The sequence below is a fragment of the Silene latifolia genome, chromosome X (genome assembly GCF_048544455.1).
Source record: "Silene latifolia isolate original U9 population chromosome X, ASM4854445v1, whole genome shotgun sequence".
NCBI lineage: Eukaryota > Viridiplantae > Streptophyta > Magnoliopsida > Caryophyllales > Caryophyllaceae > Silene > Silene latifolia.
This window is the reverse complement of record NC_133537.1, coordinates 190,009,373-190,034,326: the sequence shown is the minus strand read 5'-3', so window position 1 is coordinate 190,034,326 and position 24,954 is coordinate 190,009,373. Positions and strand designations below refer to the sequence as shown.

The window sequence follows — 24,954 nt, the reverse complement described above, 5'->3', positions numbered from 1 at the left end:
GAACTATTTTACCCCATTTACCTTAGGTGTTACGAAAAAGTAAAACTATTTGGCTTAGACCTTGTTTGCAGTTCCTAATCAATCCATAGGCAGTCATCCATAAGACGGAATATCCGTTTTTAAATGGGTCAAATATCATCTCATAGGCATATAAGACAAATCTTTTGTTTTTCTTAATATATTCTGCTTTGGTCTTATTCCTCCCACATGACATATCTAATCCATCTTAAACTTAAGACGGATAGATATACCAACCCATTCCAAATATATACACACCAAGACTGCCTCGCTAAGGCTTCACATTACATTTACAAATTATGCCCCAACGCATATAATGATTAACTAATCGGTGACCATGTTACAACAGTGATTTTATAACCAATGTCTTGATATTCAAAAGCAAACAGATATATTAAAAAACTCAAGCCAAATCATAAAAGTATTAGTCTGTACTCTGTAGTAACTAATACTCAATACTCGAGATAATTACTATAAATCTTAAAACTCAAAGCAAATCATAACATTTGCTAATGCTACCATATGAACTCCTCTCCATTAAGGTTGAAAGAGGAACAAAACGTTTTGACAAATTTATGGGATATGGCCATTGAATAGTAAAGAAGATGCTTATATTAGGGTGTTGATGTTCCCCAGAGGAAACGCCATCTTCTATGAAGTCCATGCACCAAATAGAATGGGTTCTTCAACATCGTCTTACCTATGGTATAAATTGGTCGTGCACTGAGAAGGACCTGGAACTATCGGCTACTGATATTTCGGATTTTGATTCTGCTGATGATTTCCATTTGCTACGTTCTAATCATCTTCAGCTCATTTCCAAACAACATGGATATTGGGCCCAGCGGGTTAAGCTTCGCAATGAGGTCTTAGATGGGTTGCCAACTCGATTTCTCTTTAATCGAGTCCGACAGCGTTCTGTTAGACAACGACTGATTTCGATTCGTACACCTGCTGGGATTTGGCTACATGAACCGGAACAAGTTGAGCATGAAATTCTATCTTACTTTAAGAATCTTTTGTGTGCACCTACAATTTCGTCGGCTGATTCATCCTTTGCTTCTTTGGAATCATTTCTTCTGTCTTTGGACTTGCCATCGCTTTCCTCGGCAGAAAGCTCCATTTTATCTACACCATTCACTGAATTTGATGTCTTTCGAGCACTGATCGGGTCCATTTCGTTTCACAAATTAAGCATATGTGGTCGTTGGTCAATGGTCGATACAAAACACAATTTATACTTCACAAACAACTCTACAATTAGTAAAGAGGCAAGTAAAGGTCGGATCCCAAGGGACGGGTATTGAAATGAGAATTCTATTGTAACTAGTAGTGTCTAAGGGGTGTCACAATTTGGGTTGATGTAGAAGGTTACTAAACTAAAATAGCAATGGAAATAAACTAGCAAGATGAATAAAATAAGGGGTGTAAACAATTGATTAAAGGCACTAGGGTGTCATGGGTTCATAGGGGAATCATGGGATATGATCATACAAACATGTTCTCAAATTATAAGCAAGCAATTATTGTTGTGATGGATTGAGTTGGGTTATATCTTACAATCCTAGGAAAGTTTGGGTCCCGGAGCCGAATCGATTAGATTGTACAACACCTACAAGTCGACTTAATCTTCCCTACTCAACACATGCATGGTCTAACAAGACTCGAGTTGGGTTATGTCTTACAAGTCAAGTTGAAAGGATAGAAGATGATAGTAAATGCAAGGATTCATAGGCTTAGCATTTCATCAAATATAACATGTGCATGTATTAAGATCAAAACAAGCAAGCAAATAAGATATGAAAGCATATTAATTTAAGCATGAATCATTCCCCATGTTGGTTTCCCCTAATCACCCATTAAACCCTAGCTAAGAGACTACTCACTCATTATCATATTGATCATGCTAGAAAGGTTGTCAATCATACTAACATAATAAAACATGATGAATAAATGAAAGTAATTAGCAATAATTAAAAAGGGATTAAGAGATTATACCTACTAATGATTCCAATAATAAAGCAAGAATAATAGAAGTACTTGAATCCTAGATTGAGAGGTTGTCAATCTCCCAATAATAACCCAAATAATCTTCAATTACCCAAAATAAAGTAAGAACAAGAGAGAGATTAAAGAACTAAAACTTGGATTAAAACTTGATTAATATTTGATTACAATATTGAAGAGAGATTTGATTGATATTAACTACACTAATTATTGATAAGAAGAACATGCTCCTCTAATTAGACTAATGGGGTATTTATAGTGAAAATTAGGGAGGATGCATTAGGGTTAACTAAGGGCTAAACTAGTAATTACACTTTTAAGTTGAGCAAGGAGACTTCGGTATTCTCCGAGAGAAGGGCTTCTCTTATCGTGGCTTGAAGAATGAAAACGTCTTTGCATCAAATCCGTGCGGATGGGAGTCGGGACGGCCGGATCTGGGCTGGAGAATCCGAGCGGATCTTTGGGCAAGACGCTCGGATTGGCGAGGGGAATCCGAGCGGATTCCTTTGAGGGACGCTCGACCGGGCTTGGGCGGACGGACGGATTGTGTACAATCCGTTCGGATTGTCTGGCAAAGATCTTTTCTTCTTCTTTTCTTCATGAATTCCTTGGGGATTTCCTTGGGGACTCAAGGATCCTTTTCTCAACATTGCTCTTCTACTATGCTATGTACAAAGGCCTTCTAGTCTTGTCTCTCCTTGATGCTTGGTCATTGAATATGATCAATTTAGCCTTGTTTTGCCATGAAAATGCAAGATTCTTACTCCTTTCCTACCAAGGGATCAAAATCTCAAAGAATATGCAAAACAAAGAACTAAAGATAAGAAATGACCCAAATAGGCACTAAAAAGCATGGAAACAATGGTAATTCGGGGGCTAAATACGCGCCAATTATGGTCACATCAAATATCCCCAAACCGAACTTTTGCTCGTCCCGAGTAAAGAGGTGACAAAGACTAGGACCAATACTAACCTAACCTAATAATAATAGCCGATATGAGACAATTAGCGGGTCTCACTCCGCCCCTTTAACTCACAAAAAGACAACCATGAGGTAGGATGCCTTCTTGCAAGGCAAGGTGGGTCTTGCCAAAATGGCGACACATCCAAACATTAAGCACACAAAAACACATAATGGATGCATCTACAAAAAGAATAGCCACTTTCCTCATCTAAGTGGCGGAAATTATCTACAAGGGAAGCAATTCAAGGGTACACAATCCTTCATAGATGCAATTTGTTCAAACTACTAAGCCTAGAAGGATACCAATAAATCACCTCCAAAATGTGTTAAGCTAGGGTACCTTTGTCCTCAATCGTTAAGTGCTTTTGTCAAGAGTAGACTCCCTATGGTGTTAGAAACACTGGAGGATCGCGGAATTCCCCCTCTTGCCTAGACAAGAAGAAGGGTCGTCCCCTCTCTACCATGCACAAAAATGGATACGATGGATAAAGGGATCGATAGATATTTGAGTTTCACTTTGGGAGTTTGCTTTTATTTTTGTTTTCCCCCCAATTTCATTGGCATTTGACATTTGAGAACACTTTCTTGCCATTTCTTTTGATTTTTGGCATTTCAATACTTGACAACTTTTTGAATTTCTTTTTGAACATTTTCAAAGTCACCCCAATTAGTAACGAGGGTGCCTTGTATTTGAAGCTTTAGGAGTTCTATTTTTGCTCCTCTTTTCTTTTGATGCATTTTTGCAAACTTTCTTTCATTTTTCATTTCATTGAACTCAAATTGATTTCTTTTTGTGCCCATTCCCTTTGATGACAAAAATGTGGTAGAACATGGATGAATGATAGAAGTATGCATGGTTTCAAGGGTCACCTTGGAATAAACGGTAGCCAAGGAGTTATCACACCACAAGGTACTCTTGACTAGGCCTTAATCCATGGGTCAAAGGATACTAGCATGACACATCCTAGGGTGTTTTACAAGTATTCTAACAAGCAAAGTCTTAAGAATAAAAAGCATCTACTAGGGCCTATATACACTTGTCAAGCTTCCCAAATAGACGGTTTCACAAAATTTTTCTAACATGCAACTACATGCCATGATGCAACTAGCATATACACATCCTAATGCAAATGATTCTACCAACTAATATGAAATATAAACTAAATGCAATCCTAAATTCACATTGTTTTTACCGCATCAAAAAATAAAGCCACATAGTCATTAACATAAAGAGGAAAAAGGAGATTGGAAAGATCATACCATGCGGTCTTCAATATCCTCATGTCTCGGATGTGGCGTAGTCAATCAAAGTGAACAAGGATAAAACAAACACAATATATACAAGACAATATATACAAAGGAAATGAACTTGTTTTTGGTTTTTCAATTTTTCAAATTTTTATGATTTTTGAAATTTTTCAATTTTTATGGTTTTTGAATAAAAGTTAAGTGTTAGAATTCCCATCCCCACACTAATATGGGCATTGTCCTCAATGGCCAAAATGATGGAAATTATGCAAAGATGATGCATGATTTCTATACTAAATGCAATTCTACACTAAACTATACTACATGATGCATGGTTTTTGTTATGACGGAGAGGATAATTTAGATTACCTCCCGTTGTGTATGCATTAACTTCCCCAAACCAAATAAGACACTATTGCTAATGTCAAAGCATGGGTATAGTTTATGCACACACTATGCTTATGCATGAAACTAGATTGTCATTTTGGATTTTCAAAAAAATGGGAACAATAAAGAACACCTCAATGGTACCGAGGTGTGAGTCCTTTGATGTTGCTAGGACTAAACCAACAATGATCAAAATGAAAATAAAATACAAAGAGATATAGACAAACCATGGGAGTGTAGGAGTCTCCAAGGCTAGTCTTCCATCATGCTATTATCATCACCACTTCCCTCATGAGAAGTGGTCACATTGCCACTTTCCTTGGCACTTTCTTCATCACTTTCTCCATCATTATCTTCACCATCTCTTTCTTCATCTCCACTTGCTTCTTCCTCAATATTATCATCAATTCCTTCACCATTTCCAACAACCTCATTGTCTTCCACCACGTCCCTTGATGCACCCGGAAATAAGGCTTCTCTATCCGCCCAACTAGGCAAAGGACAAGATGGATCAAGGAGTCCTTGCCTAGCTAGATGTAAGAGGGGAGGATATTGAGCCAAATATGCATTCTTCCGATCTTCATAAGCTTGCTTGTGCATGGCTTGCATAAGAAGAGTGACATAGTCTTTTCCAATTTCAACTCCTTGCGGTTTGAACTCTTCATATTCATAGGGTAAGGTGGTATAACAATGGAAGAGGAGGGAGTTTCATGATCACCCTTTTGTTGTTGAATGATGTACTCGGCTTCTTCGGATAGGGGAAGTAAATAGTTGGTCCGGTGGACACTAAGACGACAAATCTTTGCGGGTAAAGTGAATGATCGAGCCTCACTAGTAAGCCACCCATACTTGGTATCAAGGGGATTGTGAGCAACCCACTTAAACTTGTTAATCAAGATGGACATATCAATAAGATGGCCACCATCCTTAGCCTTGTACTTGCTATCCTTATTGAAATTAGGATCAAAGTGCTTGGCTAGGACCGTGACAAGGCCGCCATTAACAATAACGGTTTGACCCTTCTTCCCACTATCTACATGGAGCCATCTATCAACCAATAGCCTCAAAGAATTGTAAGGCTTGGTGTGAATTCTTCCAATATTCAAAGTTGATTCAAGGAGAATAAAATCGAGTCCCGTGAAATGATTGGTGTCTTTCCTAGCAATTATGGTATTTCCCACAACTTTGTGCCATATTCTTATGCCCGGATGATGGACCAAGAGAGCACGACAAGCATGAAAATCTTCAAATTTCTTCCCGGAGATTGCCTCCCAAAGAGGCTCGGGATCATACTTCCCATATTGCTTATAATATTTATGTTCATCGCTAAGACCCAAAATTTCACCCAATTCCGGAAAGGTAATGCGTCTACTAGTGTTAGCTAGACGAAACTCAATATTTTCCCTATTCTCAACTTTTGTCACTTTTAAAGAACTTAAGAATTCCAAGACAAGGGAGGGGTATGTTACTTCCTTCATTTCAAACAATTTCTTCAAACCCATGGCATTGAAAAAGACTCTTGTTTGTTCAAGAACACCCAACTTCTCTAAAGCATCTTGACATATGAATTTGGTGGATTGGATTTGTTTCATAGCAAACTTGACAAATGTATTTCTATGGTATCGGAAATGAATGTTACCTCCTAAAAAATGCAAGAGTTAATCGATTACCGGAGTAGAAGGTGATGCTTCCATAGGAATTTGTTGTTGTTGTTGCACTACCAAGTTTGGTGTTGATACCACCATTGCCAAAGCTTTCTTTGCTTGTAGAGCTTTTTGCCTTTGAGAGAGAGCCTTTGCTTTTGGTGCCTTTGTTGCCCTTGTTGCTCCCTTTGTTCTTGCCATTTGATGAACTAACCAAGTAGAGAGTCAAAAATCTTCAATTTGTAGAATGCCCAAATCGATTTGAAGGTGAAAGGCTTTGCCTTTATAAAAACAAAAATCGATTCAAAGGTTGAAGAATTTGTTCTTGGTTTTGATTGTTAATGAAGATGGAGTGATTGATTTGTTGTTTGAAAGATGGTTTGATTTGATTTTGGTGGATTTTGTTGAGGGTTTTTGTTTTTGAGATGGAGAGTATGAGGGTTTTGATGTTATGGGTAGTGTTTATGAATGAATGAATGAATGAGTGAAGGTGGGGTGGGTATTTAAAGAACTCGACAATTTTAGGACGCAGGGACAATCCGTGCGGATTGGGCGCAATCCGTGCGGATTGGGCGCAATCCGTGCGGATTCTACAGCTTCAAAAATTTCAAAATCCCGCCTAGAGACGGGCGGATTCCGTTCAGGACGGACGGATTCTTGTCCAGAGATTTTTCTTTGTTTTTCTTCAGCTGCAAGACGGGCGGATTGTTCAAAAGACGGACGGATTCTGTGAGACGGGCGTCTTTCCAGAAATCCGCTCGGATTCTCCAACAGTCAAGAATTTTTGCAATTTCAGCTCAGCCCAAGACGGGCGTCTTCTCATCAGGACGCTCGGATTTGCTGCAGACGGGCGGATTCTCAGGAATCCGCTCGGATTGGTCCTTGTGTACACGGATTCAGTTCCATCCGTGCACCAACGCATTCCCTTATCATTCTTTCTTTCTTTCTTATCTTGTGTTCTTCATTGTGGGGGCACTACTAAGGCATGAATAGCCTAGGCAATTGCCATCCCCACACTAAGGTAAAGCACTACACATCAATTAAAATCATTAGTCCCTCCCTCACTTCTCTCTTTTCATGACAATTATTTTGATCAAAGTAAATAAAATCCAAAAATGACAAAAATGCAATACAAAAATTGAAAAGTAAGTTAGGGAGTTAGAAATATTTACAAGTGGTGGTTTAGGGAGGACTCCACCAAACTCTCATTCTTGATGAGATGTCAAGGGGGCATGTTCAAGGTGTTGTTGATGTTGCTCAACACCTTGAAGAAGTAATCAAAAGCTTGTTCATTGTTATGGTAGAGGTCCTCAATAGACCGTGGCCCTTGTTGTTGATCATGATCGATGGCATGCCCAATGTAGGGATTAAAGATCCCTTCAAATTCGTCGTCCCAAAGACCACAAACTTCATTGAGTTGATCATTGAAAATCTCTTGCTTAGATGGAGACAACTCTCCCAATTTCTTCTCTTGGCCAATGAGGCCATCATCTTCTTCCTTGGTTGATTTTGATGAGCTTTGCAAGCTCTCCTTGTCACAATTCACTTGCTCTTTGAATGGAGCATCTTCAACTTTCTTCCTCCATTGGAGTTCCGATTTCTTCTTTTCATCTTTTCGGCTATAATGATCAATCATGAAACATGGCTCATGCAAACGAGGAGCTCTCATGGTCTTGTCAAGATTAAAAGTTATGCTTTCATCTCCCACTTCTAGAGTGAGCTCTCCATGTTTCACATCAATCACCGCACCATGCAGTGTGTAGAAAGGTCTTCCTAAGATGATTGGAATGTTGGAATCTTCCTCCATATCAACAATGACAAAGTCCACCGGGATGAAAAACTTCCCAATTCGCACGGGGACATCTTCCCATATCCCTAATGGTGTCTTCGTCGATCTATCGGCCATTTGAAGAGTGATATTGGTGCATTTAAGCTCTCCCATTCCCAACCTTTTACTTACCGAGTACGGCATGACACTCACACTAGCCCCTAGATCACATAAGGCTTTGTTGATCGTTGTGTCGCCAATGGTACACGGTATTGAGAAGCTTCCCGGATCCTTTAACTTTGGAGGTGAACTCCCTTGAAGTATTGCACTACTCACCTTAGTGAAGGCGATAGTCTCAAGTTTCCGGATCGAGTTCTTCTTGGTGAGGATATCTTTCATGTACTTTGCATAGGCCGGAACGTGATTGATTAATTCCGTGAAAGGAATTGAGACTTCTAAGTTCTTCACAATTTCCATGAACTTCCCAAGTTGATCATCAAATTTAGGCTTGGCTTGACGACTTGGAAAAGGAAGTCTAATCACAATGGGCTCCTTCTCTTTGGCTTTGTCTTCATTTTTCTTTGAACTTTCTTCCTTTGATGATTCCCCTTCTTTGGGACTTTGCACCACAACTTCATTCTCACTAGCTCTCACAACTTCATCCTCAACTTGCTTCTTTGGTGCTTCATATCTTGTACCACTTCTCAAGTGAATGGCACTAACCGTTTCATGTCTAGGGGGATTACTTTGTGGTGGTAATTGCCCCTTTTGTCTTTGTGAGCTTGAAGATGCTAGTTGAGTCAATTGTGTTTCCAACATCTTGGTGTGAGCTAGAATGTTGTTGATGGTGGTGTCTTTTGCTTGGCTATCTTTTTGCATTTGGGTGAAAAATTCTTGTTGATTCTTTTGCATTTGGAGGACCGCTTTTTGGACATCAAAACCTTGGTCATTGTGGTGATTGTATGGATTTTGATTTTGGTAACCTTGGTTTTGATTGTAAAAGGGTCTTTGATTTTGATTTCTCATGGGTGGTGGAGTGTATGTTGTTTGAGGGTTTTGAACATTTTGGTTTTTGTATGAGAGATTTGGATGGAACTTGGTGTTTTCATTGTAAAAATTTGAATAAGGGGTACCACTCTTGTAAGCTTGGAAAGCATTAACTTGTTCGGTTGTTCCCCTACACTCACTTGAGTCATGACCCAAGGTTCCACAATTCTCACATATCCCGCTTGGGATTGATGAGGATGCCGTCATGGCATTGACATGATGCTTTGATGATTTTGAGTTTTCCTCAAGTCTAGCCATAGCTTGTTCAAACTTCAAGTTGATTGTGTCAATGTGAGCACTAAGTTGAGCACCCAATTGAGTAACGGTGTCCACTTCATACTTTCCTCCTCTAGTAGCCTTGCGAGGCCTACTATATTGTGAATTATGGACCGCCATTTCCTCAATCTTGTTCCATGTTTGATTGTCATCAACTTCGGTGAACATTCCATTTGATCCCATATTGAGAATGTTCCTTGAATCTTCATATAAACCATTCCAAAATTGTTGCACTAAAAACCATTCGCTAAGTCCATGGTGAGGACATGAGCGACAAATACCTTTGAACCGCTCCCAAGCTTCATACAAAGATTCTTCATCCCTTTGCTTAAAACCCGTAATTTGAGCTCTTAGCATATTAGTCTTTTCCGGTGGGTAGAAATTTTTGTAGAAAGCTAGAGCTAGCTTCTTCCAAGAATCTATTCCAAGGGTGGCCTTATCAAGGCCCTTCAACCATTGCTTTGCGGTGCCGATTAACGAAAAAGGAAATAAGACCCATCTTATTTGGTCTTGAGTCACGCCTGTTTGAGAGATAGCTTCACAATAATCGCAAAAGGTTTCCATATGAGAATGAGGGTCCTCACTAGGCATTCCCCCGAATTGGCTCCTCTCAACTAGTTGGATGAAGGCGGACTTGGCAATAAAGTTTCCGGTAAGATGTTGTGGGGTAGGAGTACCATTTGGTAAATCCTCCTCGGTGGGTATAGAGTGTGACGAGAATTTAGGCATTGTAGGTGGATTTTGTGTGGTATTGTTTAATGGGTTCTCTTCTCCTTCTATTGCGAAAGGATTGACAAACTCACTAGTGGGTTGAACAACTTCACCAACACCTCCCAAATTCCTCCTAACAAGTCTCCTATTATTCGTCAAGGTTCTTTCGATTTCACGGTCAAAAGGTAACAAATCTCTTTGTAACCTTCTAGACATGCAAAATATCAAACAACTCGAAAACAATTAGAACAAACCTTGAGGAGTTTTACTTCCCCAAGGTGAAAAAGACACAACTAAAAACAATAAAAGAAATCTTAAATCAATTAAACACCGTCCCCGGCAACGGCGCCATTTTTGATCGGGTCCATTTCGTTTCACAAATTAAGCATATGTGGTCGTTGGTCAATGGTCGATACAAAACACAATTTATACTTCACAAACAACTCTACAATTAGTAAAGAGGCAAGTAAAGGTCGGATCCCAAGGGACGGGTATTGAAATGAGAATTCTATTGTAACTAGTAGTGTCTAAGGGGTGTCACAATTTGGGTTGATGTAGAAGGTTACTAAACTAAAATAGCAATGGAAATAAACTAGCAAGATGAATAAAATAAGGGGTGTAAACAATTGATTAAAGGCACTAGGGTGTCATGGGTTCATAGGGGAATCATGGGATATGATCATACAAACATGTTCTCAAATTATAAGCAAGCAATTATTGTTGTGATGGATTGAGTTGGGTTATATCTTACAATCCTAGGAAAGTTTGGGTCCCGGAGCCGAATCGATTAGATTGTACAACACCTACAAGTCGACTTAATCTTCCCTACTCAACACATGCATGGTCTAACAAGACTCGAGTTGGGTTATGTCTTACAAGTCAAGTTGAAAGGATAGAAGATGATAGTAAATGCAAGGATTCATAGGCTTAGCATTTCATCAAATATAACATGTGCATGTATTAAGATCAAAACAAGCAAGCAAATAAGATATGAAAGCATATTAATTTAAGCATGAATCATTCCCCATGTTGGTTTCCCCTAATCACCCATTAAACCCTAGCTAAGAGACTACTCACTCATTATCATATTGATCATGCTAGAAAGGTTGTCAATCATACTAACATAATAAAACATGATGAATAAATGAAAGTAATTAGCAATAATTAAAAAGGGATTAAGAGATTATACCTACTAATGATTCCAATAATAAAGCAAGAATAATAGAAGTACTTGAATCCTAGATTGAGAGGTTGTCAATCTCCCAATAATAACCCAAATAATCTTCAATTACCCAAAATAAAGTAAGAACAAGAGAGAGATTAAAGAACTAAAACTTGGATTAAAACTTGATTAATATTTGATTACAATATTGAAGAGAGATTTGATTGATATTAACTACACTAATTATTGATAAGAAGAACATGCTCCTCTAATTAGACTAATGGGGTATTTATAGTGAAAATTAGGGAGGATGCATTAGGGTTAACTAAGGGCTAAACTAGTAATTACACTTTTTAAGTTGAGCAAGGAGACTTCGGTATTCTCCGAGAGAAGGGCTTCTCTTATCGTGGCTTGAAGAATGAAAACGTCTTTCTTCAAATCCGTGCGGATGGGAGTCGGGACGGCCGGATCTGGGCTGGAGAATCCGAGCGGATCCTTGGGCAAGACGCTCGGATTGGCGAGGGGGAATCCGAGCGGATTCCTTTGAGGGACGCTCGGACTGGGCTTGGGCGGACGGACGGATTGTGTACAATCCGTTCGGATTGTCTGGCAGCATCTTTTCTTCTTCTTTTCTTCATGAATTCCTTGGGGATTTCCTTGGGGACTCAAGGATCCTTTTCTCAACATTGCTCTTCTACTATGCTATGTACAAAGGCCTTCTAGTCTTGTCTCTCCTTGATGCTTGGTCATTGAATATGATCAATTTAGCCTTGTTTTGCCATGAAAATGCAAGATTCTTACTCCTTTCCTACCAAGGGATCAAAATCTCAAAGAATATGCAAAACAAAGAACTAAAGATAAGAAATGACCCAAATAGGCACTAAAAAGCATGGAAACAATGGTAATTCGGGGGCTAAATACGCGCCAATTATGGTCACATCAAGCACTCCGTACTATGAATGGTTCGAAATCTCCTGGTCCAGATGGTATCACACCACGGTTCTACCAGTTCTTTTGGCCTTAAATCGGTTCTCTTGTGTCCGCGGCTGTACTACAATTCCTGAATTCGGGGGTTATGCTCAAGGAATGGAATAACACACACATTGTCCTCATCCCAAAGATTGACCATCCTGAGTTGGTTACTCAATATCGTCCTATTAGCCTATGCAATGTTATTTACCGCATAGCTTCTAAATGCCTTGCAAATAGACTCAAGCTTGTTATCCCTTCGATTGTTTTGGATTACCAGCAAGCATTTATTCCGGGTCATCTAATGTCGGATGGTTGCCTTGTTGCTCATGAAGTCCTGCCTTATATCAATAAAACCAAGAAAGGGACTACTTTTTATGCCGTTTTGAAGCTAGACATGAGCAAGGCTTTCGACCGAGTATCCTGGCACTTCCTTATGGCGGTTCTGCGCCATATGGGGTTTCCCACTCACTGGCGTGACCTTATTTGGGAATGCATCTCCATAGTTTCTTACAGTGTTCTTATAAATGGGACTCCTTCAAGTACTTTCCGACCTACTTCTGGTCTACGTCAAGGCGACCCACTTTCCCCGTATTTGTTTATTATCTGCATGGAGGTTTTATCTCGTCAGCTGGCCATGGCCGAAAGGATGAAACTTTTTACGGGAATCAAAATTTCGCGATATGCACCAACTTTGTCACACTTGTTCTTTGCGGATGATGCTTTACTTTGCTGTAAAGCAACGCCTAACTCTTTTGAAGTTCTACGAGATTTGCTGAAGAAATTCGAAGTTGTATCGGGTCAAATGATTAACTTGGATAAATCCTACATCAAATTCAGTCCGAATTCGCCAGCTGATTTTCAGACACACATGAAGTCAATACTCAAGATGCCTACAGTCTCTTATTTTGGTGACTACTTGGGTGTTCCAGTTGATATCCCTCGCAAGAGATCAGAACCGTTTCTCCCTTTAATTGACAAGTTTACTACTCGCATTGCTTCGTGGTCCGCGCTTTATTTGAGCCAATCAAGCAAACTTGTTAGTATCTCTTCTATCTTGCTGGCTTCTTTAAACCATATCCTCTCCTGCGTTCCTATACCGCATAGGGTTTGTCGAAAGATTGATGCTCTGATTGCTGCATTCTGGTGGAGAAGTGACTGGAACAAGAATTCGATTCACTGGCTTCGTCGTGATATTTTACATGCTCCCAAGTCATATGGCGGTCTTGGTATTAAAAATACTTTCGTGCTGGGCCAAGCCTTACTCCTTAAAAAATTCTGGCACATAACTTCTCAACCAACTTCTTTACTTGTGAAATTCTGGACGGCTAAATATCAAAAAGACTTACCTATTCCGAAGTCCAAGTCTTTGGTTTCAAATGTTTCTTACGCATGGTCGGGAATTTGCCGTGCTTTGAATTTAACTAAAGAGGTTGTCTGTTGGAAAATTGGAAGTGGTAAGTTGATTAATATTTGGTTCAGTCGATGGGTTAATGGCGAGCTACCTACTCTTAATCCACAATGTCAAGTCCCACTACCACCTTTATCATCCTTTATTTTGCCATCTGGGAATTGGAATCCAACAATGCTCTTCCGTTACTTTTCGACAACAACAGCAAAGGTAATCATTGCTATGGAACCTCCCGTACCTGAGATTGATGATTTTATTTATTGGAAATTTACAGAAGATGGTTCTTATTCTGCCAAATCTGGGTATTGTTTCCTCTGGTCACAAACTTCGTCTGGTTCCTCTGTTAGATCTAGTGCACCGCGTTTTCCTTGGCATATTGTCTGGAGAAAGAACCTGTCACGAAAGTTGTCTTTGCTTCTCTGGCGAATGGCTCACAATATTTTGCCAACGAATGCGAATTTACTTTCACGCAGTTTGAATGTGCCACAGGAATGTCACTTCTGTCATAATTCGATTGAATCGATGGATCACTTATTTAGATCTTGTTTGATAACACAACATTTATGGAGGTCTTCCTGGCTTGGTATCAATTCCATGGCGAACCCGCTTACTCCTTTTAGCACATGGACTGCGGATTTATTATCTTACCTCTCTCATCATTCTTTGTGTAACACCCCGATTTATGAAGGAGCCTTTAGCAAGACATTCCCTAATAAACCGGACTGTTACCATCTCGGTTGCCCGAGGTAGTGAATAACAAATTAAACTCCAAGGCAAATTATATAATTACTTTAATGTAATTATTACAAAACCTCTTTTACATTAAATTACAAAGAACTAACATAAAAGAAAGTGAAAGTCTTCTAAATGATGATCTAGCTACTAAGTCTTCTGATCCAGTGTCTCACGCCCATCAAGCTCCCATCCTGTCTCATAAACATGTCAAGACTGCTCCCCAATATTTGGATCGTCACAGGTGTTCACGAATACACAGGGTCAACCACGAGGTTGAGTAGGGAATACAATGAAACAACAAAATATGATAGGCATGTTCCTCCGTCACCTCCATCTCCATCTCAGCTCATATCTCATAACCCGGAACACCCAGCCATACCGATCCCCGGTAGACTATATATCGACCGTAGCCGATCTGCCAGCTCGCAGCTGAGGACACCAGGGCAAGTCTGCGAGAACCCGCTTTGGCCTTATCACAACATCATCTTCACCACACCACATCACCACAACATCCTCCATCTCCAATGTATATGAATGCTCGAAAGAAATTAATGCAACACAATATATATATCATTGAACTGATCAATCATAAAATCATGCCGGTTACCAAATGTTGTGATAACATACTTAATACGATCAATTCAGTCAATCACCTTCCAGTATATGAATCATAACGTAAATCAACAACCACGAATCAAGTCAACGTTCATAGTTTGGTCATATGAAACACAAACAAGTCAACACAATTCAACATCAACGATAATAAGTCAAGTGTATTTCCCTACCTTTTCGCAATCCAAGCACGCACAAGCAATCAATTATGATCCTTCACATATCCATCACCTACATAACATAATTATGTATAATTACCACCTACTCAGTCAATTAATCATTCACATAACCTAGACTCATCGTAATTTTAACAGGAATATCAACTTAAAGAACAAACACGACTTTTCCTGATTTTCCTGCACATGGCAGACTCAGTATAAAATGAATAACTAATTCCAGAAAATTCTAATTGATGCAAGGACAATTGAATTGGAACCCCATGAGTCTTAGCTACAAATTATATCTAACGTGTTTTTCTCAAATTCCAAACTTATCAAGGGTTTTCAGACTGATTTCCAAAAACTGACAGGAACCATCGCAAAAAAGTATTGATTCATAAAACGAGTTTGACAAATGATTTTTAAGTAAAACCAACGCCTAACACATCTAAACTCTTTAAATTAAATATATGAAAAAGACTCAGCACTAATTCAATATCTAAATTATGTTTTAGAAGTAATCTTTTAGCCTCTACTGATTCGCGGATGTTTTAGATAGACGTTCACAAATAATTTCTTCAGGAAAAACTACATGGTGAAATGCTACCACTTTTCACAGGCATAAACTAGGCTTGGAATAAACATGAGTCTCTTCTTTAACTTTTTGCATCCCACGACTTTAAGACAGGTAAAACACTCAAATAACACAGACCAACGAATCTTTAAATTGCTGTAACTATTCTATTCATTTATCTCATACAATTTATAATCAAAACCCCCAAACCAATTTCTAGGGTTACGAAAACTATTCCAATACTACTATAATTATGCTAATAATTGAATAAAGAGGTAATAGGATAGTCTACTTACGAAATAGGATGAGAATAGGTTGAGAATCGCCTCGCAATGCCTCACGCGGCTCCCTTCACACACGACTCCCTCTTCTCTCTTTTCTCTCTTTTCTCATGATTAAAGTGAATATGGTGATAGGGAGATTAGGGTTTGGTTAGATGAGTTATATGTATAGGATAGTTGTTATTAAGATGATACGGGCCTAGCCCAGTTAGATTAATTAAAACCCGAGTCACATAGTTACCCGAGTCACAAATACACTACACGACCCAGCTGGTAACTCGGCCTAATATAATATCATATTAAAATACCGGGTATTACAGTCTACCCTCCTTAAAAGAAACTTCGTCCCGAAGTTTACCCTCTCTTCCAACCAACGCAAACGAATTATGAAACACATATACAAAAGTATGTAAGGAACCCACCAAATTGAATATTAAACGCAGTATTACATTCCACCCTCCTTAAAATAAACTTCGTCCCCGAAGTTTAACCATAACAGAAACACATCATGTAACACTCCAACATAACCCACACAACGCATAACCAATATAGCCAAACTGAGAAATCACACATGAAGGTATAAAGATTTTACAATCCTACCCTCCTTAAATATGGTTACGTCCCCGTAACCTTCATTATTATAACAAAAGTTCTCAAACTACTGCTAACAACTGAAAGAGGATAAAAGATTCACATCTCACGCTCAAGTTAACTAATCCCTACTAAAGACAATCAATATACAAGCTCTCCCCAGGAAGCTACAGTTACTGCTGCTACAGCCCATCGCCACGGATCGGAGCAAAAGCCACGTTGAATAACTTAAGACATTTCAGTATTAATCTAGACACTCTTCATATCAATCAATACATGCAATAACATTCACAGGATCTGCTTGTCAATCTAATTTATACATTACTACTCAGGTTATAAAGATGAAGATGCCTAGGTGCTCACATATGGTTCATGTCAAATAACATCGTTTCGTCAAGGTTACTAACGTAACATACCACGATAATCCTATCCGGCGTATTCTCGTGGCAGCATATTTTCCAAGAAATATTGGTAACATTTATTCATGTGAATAATCAAATTATGAATGGAACAATGCTTTACAAGGTTACCAGCAAAATCATTAGTAATTATTCATTTCACTAATCATTGTAATCTCATACCTTAGAAACATAGGGAATCAATCAACATAAGAAAAGAATTAGGGTCACAACTTAATAAATCGATTTATGAAAATTTGTAACCTAATAGGTCCAGGCTGACTGTCCTCTACATAACTGTACAGATTTAGGTCAAGACACAGAATCACCCATAAAATGAAGACAACCAGTTTCGCAGCACTTATCGTCCTAGAAATATCTTTAATCCTCATCACAAAGGGTTGGGATTTATTCATGAATGACGAATGCACATTGATTGGCAAATTTTACAAGCTTATTGGTCGAGTCAATCAAGCGAGTAAACAGCGATATTGGAAAGTTAACATACAAGACTATCATACATAAAATTTTGTTCTTGGTGTTAAATATATTTAAACTGCACCCAACACAATGACATAAAAGATTAAATGTATTTAACTACACCAATTTTACAAATATTCATTACATATCATGCTAATATCAACATACCATGTTAACAAATAACTCACTTAAATCACCACATTACATTTCCCGTTTTGACATTCGTAACTAACCACAACCTACCAATTCACTACATGAACGAACAACCTGACTAAATTAACCCACTATTTGTGACTCCGTTCTAGCTTCATTCCTCCAGACTAGCAAATATCATGAAACCATCAACCGGACACTGGCCGGAAATCTCATTCAAATTTATACTCACACGACAAAATTTAACTTCATTTTCAAAACTTTTACTTTCATACTGGACGGTGAATAACTTCCTTAACATAAATCTTATAACAGAGCCGTCCATAGAATCCATTTAACTCAAAATCAGATAAACTTAATTCAATTCCTTCAAACAATACAAGCTTAGGTGTCGACTCATATTTCATAATTTACAGGTTCATCTCATTCATTTCAGTCCTATCTTTACTAATGAACGACTATTACCTCAACATCAGGATTTTAGTCGCACTTCTTTACTCAGTTATATTCACGGCTAACACGACTACAACATTTAATCGGAGACCTTTTAGATAGTACACATTCCCTGGTGACGTCTCATCAAAGCATACGATTCGTACCATAATGTAAAGCGAGTAACTACAAATTAACTGTGTTCAATCAAAATTTTACCTCTTTGTTACAGATCTATTTATCACAGGTTGCATGGTCATACAAAAGTATAAGTACCAACTCAATCACATGTTAAATTTTAAAACGATTTATCACGTCATAAGAACTAGACAAGAGTCTAACCATGTAGTCAATATAAGAAGATTATTAGTTTAGATCGGAGGCACATTATAAAATTCCCAGTTAAACTCCTTACGGAACCATCGACTGTGCATCATGAGTAATTAACTTAATAATGTAGAAGTCAAACAACTGAAATTACAATTGAGTATTAATAGTTATATGATTTACAATAACAACAAAATTACTTCCATATCACACATATGTTTAACATTTTAGCAACCATACCATTCAATTGTATCCATCAACTCAGTATAATTCATTTTCAGCAAAATAAAAGATATCGCATAAACAACTTAAACATGTACATATACCATCATATAACTTGTAAAACATTATCGATGACAACAGATTAGCAAGGTGAACAAGTTCTCTGGTTTGCACGGTTTGAACAAATAAGCAACTCGCGGCTCAATTAAACGTAACTATAACGACTATCATTTAAACATACGCATGGCATGTGAATCATCAAAGGGTTATCTCATTATAATTCGACGGTTCGAGAATATATTTCAAATATCGTAACTATATCGTAACTATATCAACTATATTTCAAATATCGTGACAATTGCAACAATCACCTTAGCATTTCATGACAATACAACTATGAGCATATCCAATAAGAAACAACAACACTATTTTATTATCATATCATAAGTTTAAGCTCAACTGAAATAGATTAATGCGATGAAAGTAATAAGTATAACTATAGGCACACAGACTCACATAAAAGACATTAGAACTCAGATGACATCCTACATGTGTGAACATTTAGACATACTCATTACTACCATCCATGTGTAAACATTTAAACATAATTATTATAAATATTCATGCGAGTATATTAGAACAATCAAGTTAACATTTAACGCCACCAACTTTACCAAGATATGACAATATAGTTTTATATTTATATATATCCGACCACCATACAAAAATGATGAACACACCAGAGATATTACAACATGCCAAGCATATATAACATATGCACATATGCAAACAACTGGGCTCGTATAAAATATTTCACCCTCGATTAAGAATCAAATTAAGCTATTCAATTTCACTCATACTATCATGCCAACAATGTTTTCAACTAAACTTTAATTTTATCACTTGTTAAGATACATAACTACTGAACATGCGTGCTACTATCATCATATAAAAACATTATAAGGTCACATTAATAAGGCTCATGAAATAACCAAACAATTGTATGAAGACTCAACATAGAACGCACATTTTACAAGTCATGATTCACGTTGTAACTTCCAAAGACCACGAACAAATAGCCGTTCGATTAAATCTTGATTCATATTACTTTTATAAAATACGGAGAGTTAAAAACACAGGGGAAAAAGAATTAGGTCTAAAGCACAAGAATTCCATTTTTAAAGAATTTTACAACTCAGTTGGTCCAAACAAGTATGTGACAGCAATTGGTCCGAAACTTGGGTCAGTTTACAAAACTTACCATTTAATATAGAGATATCAAGAATTTTCGTGGCTTATCAATTTGAAAACATATGCAAATCTTCTGATCGATGGAGTTGGAATTATGCAAAAATTATTTCTACAATTTAAATGGGGATTTTTACAAAATCGTTGGTCAAAACATCACTGCACAGGAACTTCCTGACCACAGCCCACTAAAATGTTTATTACTCCCAATCCGTATATCCTATAAGCATGAAACCAACGCCAAATGAACACTAACTCACGAGGATACCTCTCATAAAATTTTCATCCATAGGCAATAAACAGAAAAGAAATGGCAGTAAGGTCAGTTAAAGAGTAAAATCAAACAAAACGAGTTTCAGCACTAGGTCATTCTTTACTATGTTACAAGCTCTTATGAACATACTATGTATATTAACCCATCCCAAATTAAATCTCACACTTTGTACTTACGTAAACATCTATCCCATAGAATCCCTTCGCATCTCGATCTACTCCTTACATCTAAATCACGATTGCTATGACTAGAAACATGCAATTCAATAGTGTTTCTGATTACTATCACAATACTATACTAGCATGGCTTCGGGATCACATAACCGCATATCGCTAGACATAATAGCACTATCAACACGTCATTCAACATCCATCCAGATAAATATCATCAATTCGCAATTATTTTCACGCTCACGATTATCACAATCCAACACTTCATTGATTATCAACCTGAACACGAAAATTTATTTCTCATCTCCACAACATCATATGGGTCTTAAGGTGTACACCCACTCGATTATATCCAAGGTTTTCCTTCTAACTACCCCATTCACTCGATTTCTCTCGGGTTACCTGGTTCAAAACTGAGAGGGCAAAAGAGCACGCATTAAGGGCGCCTTCTTAACCGCACTGTGAGCTCCTAACAGTTTATTCCCAGGGGTTCATTTTATTTAGACACGTCCTACGTTCATTGGGTTCATTGGTTTAGGCCTGAGGATCGTTCGCTCTGATACCACTTTGTAACACCCCGATTTATGAAGGAGCCTTTAGCAAGACATTCCCTAATAAACCGGACTGTTACCATCTCGGTTGCCCGAGGTAGTGAATAACAAATTAAACTCCAAGGCAAATTATATAATTACTTTAATTTAATTATTACAAAACCTCTTTTACATCAAATTACAAAGAACTAACATAAAAGAAAGTGAAAGTCTTCTAAATGATGATCTAGCTACTAAGTCTTCTGATCCAGTGTCTCACGCCCATCAAGCTCCCATCCTGTCTCATAAACCTGTCAAGACTGCTCCCCAATATTTGGATCGTCACAGGTGTTCACGAATACACAGGGTCAACCACGAGGTTGAGTAGGGAATACAATGAAACAACAAAATATGATATGCATGCTCCTCCGTCACCTCCATCTCCATCTCAACTCATATCTCATAACCCGGAACACCCAGCCATACCGATCCCCGGTAGACTATATATCGACCGTAGCCGATCTCGCCATTTCGCGGTTGAGGACACCAGGGCAAGTCCTGCAGAACCCGCCTGGGCCTTATCACAACATCATCTTCACCACACCACATCACCACAACATCCTCCATCTCCAATGCATATGAATGCTCGAAAGAAATTAATGCAACACAATATATATATCATTGAACTGATCAATCATAAAATCATGCCGGTTACCAAATGTTGTGATAACATACTTAATATGATCAATTCAGTCAATCACCTTCCAGTATATGAATCATAACGTAAATCAACAACCACGAATCAAGTCAACGTTCACAGTTTGGTCATATGAAACACAAACAAGTCAACACAATTCAACATCAACGATAATAAGTCAAGTGTATTTCCCTACCTTTTCGCAATCCAAGCACGCACAAGCAATCAATTATGATCCTTCACATATCCATCACCTACATAACATAATTATGTATAATTACCACCTACTCAGTCAATTAATCATTCACATAACCTAGACTCATCGTAATTTTAACAGGAATATCAACTTAAAGAACAAACACGACTTTTCCTGATTTTCCTGCACATGGCAGACTCAGTATAAAATGAATAACTAATTCCAGAAAATTCGAATTGATGCAAGGCCAATTGAATTGGAACCCCATGAGTCTTAGCTACAAATTATATCTAACGTGTTTTTCTCAAATTCCAAACTTATCAAGGGTTTTCAGACTGATTTCCAAAAACTGACAGGAACCATCGCATAAAAAGTATTGATTCATAAAACGAGTTTGACAAATGATTTTTAAGTAAAACCAACGTCTAACACATCTAAACTCTTTAAATTAAATATATGAAAAAGACTCAACACCAATTCAATATCTAAATTATGTTTTAGAAGTAATCTTTTAGCCTCTACTGATTCGCGGACGTTTTAGATAGACGTTCACAAATAATTTCTTCAGGAAAAATTACACGGTGAAATGCTACTAATTTTCACAGGCATAAACTAGGCTTGGAATAAACATGAGTCTCTTCTTTAACTTTTTGCATACCATGACTTTAAGACAGGTAAAACACTCAAATAACACAGACCAACGAATCTGTAAATTGCTGTAACTATTCTATTCATTTATCTCATACAATTTATAATCAAAACCCCCAAACCAATTTCTAGGGTTACGAAAACTATTCCAATACTACTATAATTATGCTAATAATTGAATAAAGAGGTAATAGGATAGTCTACTTACGAAATAGGATGAGAATAGGCTGAGAATCGCCTCGCAATGCCTCACGCGGCTCCCTTCACACACGGCTCCCTCTTCTCTCTTTTCTCTCTTTTCTCATGATTAAAGTGAATATGGTGATAGGGAGATTAGGGTTTGGTTAGATGAGTTATATGTATAGGATAGGTGCTATTAAGACGATACGGGCCTAGCCCAGTTAGATTAATTAAAACCCGAGTCACATAGTTACCCGAGTCACAAATACACTACACGACCCAGCTGGTAACTCGGCCTAATATAATATCATATTAAAATACCGGGTATTACACTTTGAGCCAGAATGAGGACTACAGCTTGGTTTACTTTTGTTCTTTAATCCGGGCGATTTGTACTTCGCGCAATCTGGTTGTGTTTCAAAACCATCCTGTTGATCCTGGTTTTGTTTATCGGCTCACCGATGAACTGGTAAGTTCTTATACTCATTTGCAAATGAGTAGATCATTATTCACAACTCCTGCTCTATGTTTCTCTCCTACTGCTATCACAGGTACCTCTTCCTATCAATCTGGAAGTAGTTGGATAACCGTCTCTATACAACGTCATCGTGCTTCAACAATCTTCACTTGCTCCTTTTGGGATTCTGCTTTGGGCCGTTTATTCTCACACAAAATACGTGCCGAAACCTCAATTGACGCGTCTGCAAGAGCCCTCCATTTGGCTATGCGTTATGCTCAAAGCATGGATTACAACACCGTTAGCTTCCGAGTTACATGTCGAAAACTATCCTCCGTTCTGGCAAACTTACTGCCAGTACCAATTACTGTACGGAACTTTGTCTTTCAGATCCGTACTTTGTTTGTCCTTCGTAGTTTATGGTCTGTAAGCCTTGCAACAGGCTAACCGTTTCTTGTATCGTGCTTTCAGTTTTAATATGATAGTTTATTGTTGTCAAAAAAAAAAAAATAGAAAGCGTGCTTAAATTATATTTCCTCTAGCCTAATTAAAGTTTATATTTCAAATTCACATTTTTCTATTTAGAACAATCTCCACTAAACTAAAAGATTAAGAGTTGCTCATAATTTTCCCGCTCAATTAATTGACAAAAAAGGTGGGCCCATGTTAAATATAACTTTTAATTGATTGACTAACAAATTGCACCCACCGAATAAAATATTTCAATCAAATCAAATGCCAAATAAAAATATGCTTACCACTGCCATTTTCTCAATGCTCAATTGATTGACAAAAAAAAGTGGGCTCATATAAAAAAAATAATCTTTTAATTGATTGACATACAAGATGCACCCATACTGAATAAATAAATTTGCATGGTTTCAATTTTATTTGCATTTTTTTTCTAAAATAATTTTTTTTTTTTTTTTTTTTTTTTTTTTTTTTTTAAGTTAACTCATCCTTATTAATATGGATAGTTCTTAATAAAGGATATGGAGTAAGATTCAATAGTTTTAATTTTTCCTATGAAAAATAAAAGAAAAAAGAATATGGGGGGTAAATAGAATTTTTAATTGTCTGTAAATCGCCCTTCTAGATTTGTCGTATACCGTTTATATATGTTTCCCTTATAAGGTCAATATGCGCTTTACTTACATTTCGTATCTAAGTCAATCCTCCTATCTCCTATAATCCTCCTATAACTAAAATTAAAAGATTAAGTCATCTATAAATTTTTTCGATCAATGCAATAACAAAGTAGTGACTCTATGTTAGATTATGTTATTCCATAATAGTTAGCTACCATTATTTTTAATAATAAAAATAGGTTCACACAAAAACAACTTAATCTAAAAGTCTTTTGAATAGAAAAACTTTTTTTTTTATAAAATTACTAACATTATAATCAGTACATTACAACATTCTATTATAAGTACAACTCATTTATATGAATATTTTAAATTTTTACGAGCTCTATATATCCAACCCTCATAAATGTCGTGCTTTAGCACGAGATCTCAACTAGTTTAAATTAAATTCCATTCTATTAACCTATCTTGGAACAACCCAATTGTTCATTCAATCAAGTTTAAGGTAAACTCGAGAAAATAGCATACTCCGGCATAATTTTTAAGTACATATAAGTTGTGGACATTCACTCTCAAGGGCCTAAAAACACCCATTAATTCCATATTATATTTGGGTTTTATAATACTCAATAATGACAGCAATTATACATACAGAGTTTAATAAATCAAGTATATAGTCTACCATAAACTAATGTCATAGAAAAAAGAATTCCAATCTTCATAGTAAACAACTCCTAAAGTCGTAATATTGTAATACTGATAACACGTTCAAGTCCAAGGTGTTAGGCAAAATCTTTCGACCTTCAGAAATAATTACCAAATTCTCTTTAAACATAATCAAGGGAATGCTAATTAGATGCATAGAAAAGTACCCCTTATGATGAAAACTATT

At 37.4% G+C, this 24,954-nt stretch overlaps 1 protein-coding gene, 1 long non-coding RNA gene and 1 other non-coding gene across 3 annotated transcripts; 2 read left to right on the top strand and 1 right to left on the bottom strand.

Moving 5' to 3' along the window:
* Nucleotides 1–680: 680 nt before the first annotated feature.
* LOC141618970 (uncharacterized) lies at nucleotides 681–14,161 on the top strand. The gene is made up of 3 exons (XM_074436015.1): nucleotides 681–1,189; nucleotides 12,441–13,913; nucleotides 14,101–14,161. Exons 1-3 carry the CDS (start codon nucleotides 681–683, stop codon nucleotides 14,159–14,161), a joined length of 2,043 nt encoding a protein of 680 aa, XP_074292116.1.
* Nucleotides 9,609–9,715, top strand: LOC141625992 (small nucleolar RNA R71). The gene has a single exon (XR_012535728.1). It is a non-coding gene; the product is annotated as a small nucleolar RNA R71 (small nucleolar RNA).
* A 6,863-nt stretch (nucleotides 14,162–21,024) lies between the features above and the next one.
* Nucleotides 21,025–22,643, bottom strand: LOC141621669 (uncharacterized). Its single transcript, XR_012532559.1, has 3 exons — nucleotides 22,546–22,643; nucleotides 21,690–21,747; nucleotides 21,025–21,116 (listed from the first exon to the last, which is right to left on the bottom strand). It is a non-coding gene; the product is annotated as an uncharacterized LOC141621669 (long non-coding RNA).
* Nucleotides 22,644–24,954: the final 2,311 nt, after the last annotated feature.

Coding starts and splice junctions, on each gene's coding strand:
- LOC141618970 (XM_074436015.1), top strand. CDS start 681: ATGCACCAAATAGAATGGGTTCTTCAACATCGTCTTACCTATGGTATA. Junction 1,190..12,440: donor GTCTTTCGAGCACTGATCGG/GTCCATTTCGTT, acceptor CCTTGCAAATAG/ACTCAAGCTTGTTATCCCTT. Junction 13,914..14,100: donor TCTTATTCTGCCAAATCTGG/GTATTGTTTCCT, acceptor AATGTGCCACAG/GAATGTCACTTCTGTCATAA.